The sequence below is a fragment of the Anopheles aquasalis genome, chromosome 3 (assembly GCF_943734665.1).
Source record: "Anopheles aquasalis chromosome 3, idAnoAquaMG_Q_19, whole genome shotgun sequence".
NCBI classification, from domain to species: Eukaryota; Metazoa; Arthropoda; class Insecta; order Diptera; family Culicidae; genus Anopheles; species Anopheles aquasalis.
In genome coordinates, this window is record NC_064878.1 from 52,658,549 (window position 1) to 52,663,548 (window position 5,000).

A 5,000-nucleotide genomic window follows, 5' to 3' on the forward strand; every position below is an offset into this window, starting at 1 on the left:
CGGTCGCGAGATGGAGCGCGCGACAGCGATAAGAAACACGCTCTCTCTGAAGAGAGGCCTGAGGAAGTTCGTCGACACAAGCTACAAATTCTATCTCATCCGAGACCGTGGCCACTGCCAGTGAATATCGGTTTCATTTTCTTAAATCTTCCAAACTTTCGGCGACCAGAGAGATTCGGTAGCGAAGCATGGTTAACCTTGCTTACGGTGCCATGGTGGCGCGCGCACTGCTACTGCGCTGCAACGGTTGCTCTGCTGCTGAGGAGGCTGCGACTGCACTGTTGTTGCAGCGGGGCCATCGCTTCGGTGTTACACAGTTCGCCGATTAGCCACCACCGCCGCGTACAGGCAACAACGGATGGGGACTCTCTGGGATGGGTGGGGGCGGCGCGTTCAAACGCTTATCACCACCACCCCCTTTCTGTTCCACCCCGCGTGCGGGGGTTCGATTCGACATTTCGTCAGGAAGTAGCAGGATAATTTCGTTATCGTATTTTGTACATCAAATTATCATAAGCCGTGCCACATCATCTCTTTTCCATCTCTTCTTCGCGAAATTATCGGATAACATTTCGTTTATGCAGAGAACGGAATATAAAAAAAACTTTATCAATAAAAAATATGCATAGAACGGAGGGAAGGAATGATATCGAGTAGAATTTGAAGGATAACACTGATTTTAGCAAGAAAACGGAACCCCGGGAATTACGTTACATTACCACATAAAATTGTACTTTGCGTTCACAAGAATCTACTCAGCAATCCGGAATTACCCCCCACACCGAGATCAACTTATGATAAAGCAGAGTAGGCTATGTACAGTGTATGTGCATCGTTCCATCTTCTGTTGCCCCCTCCCGCATTCGATAACCTAAAAATATAGAATAAGAACCGCCTGCTTGCGAATTACCTGCGAGTTGTGGTCGTTTCGAGGACGCTTCCGATCCGGTGAACGACGGTCGCGGTTATCCTGAAGCGAGGAGGGGAACTGTTAGATGTTGCACTGCAGCGCCTTTCCAACCTTCTTAGCTGTTTCATACCTCGTATTTGGAGGAGTTGTTTCGTTTGTACCCATCGTTTCGGCTGTCGTGCCGCGAGTACCGGGAGTCCGTGTCGTAGCGGGACGAGTTGCGCGAATCATACCCACCGCTGCTTCCGCCTCCACCGCCACCACTATATCGGTTGTTTCGCGAATCGTTCCGGTTGTCATAGCTGCTGCTGCTGTTGTGGTTGGAACCGTGAAATCCGCCCGAACCTCCGCTACCGTGGTACGAGGTACGCATACCCCCGCGCGTACTACCGCCCCGCGAATGGTAGCCTCCGCGGCCACCTCTCGGAAGAACCATCCTGATTTACTTGCTCTCCGTTTGCTGCGATTCACGTGCGAGTCGTATTTCTGCGGAAGACGCGTGAAAAGGTGGTCCGAGCAATTCACAAGATGGCGGCCGGAGGGATGCTGAGAATTTTTAACTCCAAAACGTAGCGTTACCTTCACACAGAACCGCTTGCAGTGCTATGTAGAACGTGTGTAGGAGGGTATTCTTGATTTTGCGTACAATACACTGGGTCAATTACGCCGATTTAACTCTTTAATTCACGATTTTCACTTCCGCACAAACGCGAGAACACACTTTTCCCTATTTTCGCCACTTTTTGACAGCTCGTCGAGGCAACGGCTACACGAGCTGCTCAACGTCACAGATTTTTGGTAGCCAATTTAATGCATGTAAGTACTATAGATGGTTAGTGAAAGTAAGATTTAGAGTAAGTTTAAATGGTGAACTTCCGGCGTTGCAATTTCTACACGATAGCGCGTAAAGGCAAAATAAATCCAATTTCTCATCACGCGATCGTGTAGCTGTCGCCTACAGAATCCGTTTAAAACGCTGGCTTGAGTGTTCCAGCTCCTAAACACGACACCAACACAATCGCACGCGTTTCGTGTAGCTACACGAACGCCGAGTGTGTTGGTGTGCGCACTCGGAACCTCGGGCACACACGTTCGGTTTCTCGCGAGTTCGTGTTCGTGTTTTTAAGTGGACGGTTGGGCCATCGGAGTGAGGTCTCGGTAAGAAAATATGTTTTCCCCAACAGTGCAGCTTTCCGCAAGGATACTGTGAAAATTGAAACCAGAATCCTGGTGACCAACCGGTGCTTTATGTTCTGCGTTCGAGGCCGGTTAAGAACATCCGGACCGCGAGTGATTTGTGGCCCCCGAACGGCAGAAAAGGGTTTCGCCGGTCCGGTAGGAAAACACCATGCGTGTGCCGGCATGTGGGTGTGCGGTGGTGTTAAACGATTTTACGTTTGCGTGATCATCGCCATCATCATCATCATCCAGGCTTGGGTGTACCATAAATCGTAGTGTGCTGTGGCGTTCATCTCAAACAGTTCTAATCGCAGTAACGGTAGCTGCAGTTTCTCTCCTTAAAATGGTGGTCGCTTTTGCTAGCCGCGAGTAGGAATATTTTACCCAAGTGCGTTTCCTGCCGTTCAAGGTGACAAAATTTCGAAAGTGGCGTGTGTGGGTCGGTATTAATTTTAATTCTTCCTCCTTTTCCAGTAGCTATCGGTTGTCCCCGCGTGTGTGTGCTTTGTGTTATCTGGTTCAGTTCCGTGTGGTTTAGTGCGGTGTGTGTCTAGTGCCGTGAGTCGCAGGATGTGTCTGCCCGCGGGTGGTGCCGGTGTTCTGGTTACTACGACGGCCTAGGGTCAAGGCAAAACCAGCTAGAAAAAAGAAACGTAACCACAGCATCCAGAGGACGCGAAACGCAATGTCGAAAACAATCGAAACCCATCTACAAAGCAACGAAGTCCGCATCCCGAAAAAGTCCTCCGAGTTTGATATGGCCGGTGGTGGTGGTGGTGGGGCTGGCGGTCCCGCCGTTCAGTACTTCAAGAGTTCGTTCGCCCGCTCGCTATCCTTCAGCCAGGGACCGGGCGGTGGTGGTGGACCATACGGAGCAGCCGATCAGCACTTTACCCGTTCGCTGGACTTCGATGTCAACTATGATCCCAGCATGCTGCTCGCTGGTGGCGGTGGTGTATCAGCTTCCCACCAAATGACTCCTGCCTCGGCCTCCCCTGTTTTTGAAGAAGACCTGGGACAGCCGGGAGCAGTGGACGATGGACACCAAGAATTGTCGCTGGGTGGTGGCGCGGGAATCGCGCACAGCAACGGTGGAATCGTCAAGACGCTGTGGAGTTACGCCAAAGGACAGGTAAGACACCGTCAGATACATTCCATTCTCATGGAAATTTTCGATGCGATTTTATGAAGTAGCAAAAGCATGAACCGAGTTCGGGACTCCCACCAAGGGTCATGTGGAGATTATTTTCGATTTTGAATGTCACCTCATGGTGCCCCGATGACTCGCCTGCTATCATCACCCTATGACGATGATAATGATGATGATGTTGATGAAGGCGATTGACCAACCAGCGAGAGAAGAATGCCGCTACCGGGAGCTTGGAATGCCCCCGTGGTGGACGGGAGGAGTTGCACCAGAATCGAAAAGCCCTCCGAATAGCATGGTGGTGGATCGGCGCCGGTTTGCGCGGCGCTGATCAAACGGAATGCAAAACATGCCTCCCAGGCGGGTTGGGGACGCGGCACGCGATACGGATCAGTGGCTAACGACCGCGTTGATCGCGCGCTGTTCGCTAACGATGGTGTGCGTGAGTGATCATCCACCCTGGCGACCTGGGGGTGACGACTGATGCTGCCCATCCCCACGGTCCCATCCCATAACCATCCAGAAGCACCTAGAACGCCACATCGGGCAGACACTTTCCACGCGGCCACGGCCGGCCAGTTCGCCAGCACCAGAATCAGTGTGTCTGTGTCTGTGGGCCGTTGCAGCGTTGCAGTATAAATAGAAAACGCAATTTTGTCGTCTCAGCGTGCGTCCGGCGTACCTAGTGGTCTGCTGCTGCAGCTGGGTGTCCACTGGGAAGTCTACGGCGTTACCAGGAGAAGGAAGAGGAGTAGTAAGATTTTTGAAGAACTTTGTGACCCACGTGGGGCATCCCAATAGGAGAATATGGCCCCCCTTAAAACAGATCGATTGCAACAGAGGAGAATCGACCGATTTAGAATCTTTATCAAATTCTGATTCATTGCTTCTCCAGTTACTTCAAGTTCTTGGCCTTGTATCCGCATCTACGGATCATGACGATGCTTCCGATTGCTCCCTCTCTCTCTACTAAAAATAAATCCTCGTAAACTGATATGGCCGGCCGTAGCTAGGGAGTAATAAAAGTTCCAACCTAATCTAGATCAAACTCAAAACTAATGTTGAAAATCCTCCCAAGATTATCCCCTTCACCCGACGGCTTATATGCAACACTCCAAAGGTGCACTATCTGGCCCTTTTTATGTCTCGAGACTTCTCTGCCAGTCATAGGTCGACCGACCTGGATAAGCTTTATGTGTTCCCGCGGGGCGATAAGGTGATCGTGATCGCGTATCTCATGTATTTCCACAAATAGATCGAGTCACTTGTTAAAACCGCTAACCTATTCTATTCTTCTTGCTCCATCACCGGACAGGACATAAAATCAGCCAACAACAGTCCGATCAAGCACGGCATCGGATTGAAATCGAACGGTTCGCCCGGGCCAAGGAAATCGATCGAAGCCAACGAGATAGAGGTGCTACGGCTGCGTAAGGTAAGCGTCAGCTAGGGAATCTATTTCATTTTTCCTTTTTGAAAAGCCCGATTATCGATATTATACAACAGCAAAAATCATCGGTCATTCCGAGTGCTCCACACCGCACGCTATCAGCACTCGTTCAGGTCGGCACAGGGGAGAGGGAATGGATGGGTGGGTGGTCATTTTCTATTTTTACTGACCAACATGCGAATGGTACAACAAGAGGCCCCCCGCCCCCACCGCCAACCTTGACATGTATCGGTTTGTTTTTCCAACTGTTATGCTTTTTGGTGTCCTTCTTTTTCCACGTACCTGCCTCTCTCTTTCTCTATCGCTTTTGTGTT

The 5,000-nt window shown here is 50.7% G+C and overlaps 2 protein-coding genes across 4 annotated transcripts in view; one reads left to right on the forward strand and one right to left on the reverse strand.

Annotated features, from left to right (window-relative positions):
* Positions 1-1,654, reverse strand: part of LOC126578514 (uncharacterized) — a 6,484-nt gene extending 4,830 nt beyond the window's left edge. Inside the window, exons 1-3 of the mRNA XM_050241145.1 lie at positions 1,490-1,654; positions 1,041-1,396; positions 911-970 (exon numbers count right to left, since the gene is read on the reverse strand). Of these exons, the coding sequence (XP_050097102.1) occupies positions 911-970; positions 1,041-1,346 (366 nt within the window). The 5' untranslated portion in view covers positions 1,347-1,396; positions 1,490-1,654. The remainder of the gene's footprint in view (positions 1-910; positions 971-1,040; positions 1,397-1,489) is intronic.
* Positions 1,655-2,038: 384 nt separating this feature from the next.
* Positions 2,039-5,000, forward strand: part of LOC126577426 (uncharacterized) — a 73,438-nt gene continuing 70,476 nt past the window's right edge. The window contains exons 1-3 of one of the 3 annotated variants that reach the window (XM_050239044.1): positions 2,039-2,068; positions 2,564-3,221; positions 4,552-4,671. In XM_050239044.1, the coding sequence (XP_050095001.1) occupies positions 2,775-3,221; positions 4,552-4,671 (567 nt within the window). In that variant the 5' untranslated portion in view covers positions 2,039-2,068; positions 2,564-2,774. Of the gene's footprint in view, positions 2,069-2,381; positions 2,499-2,563; positions 3,222-4,551; positions 4,672-5,000 lie in introns of those variants that run through there. The other 2 variants (XM_050239045.1, XM_050239043.1) reach the window with 2 other exon arrangements.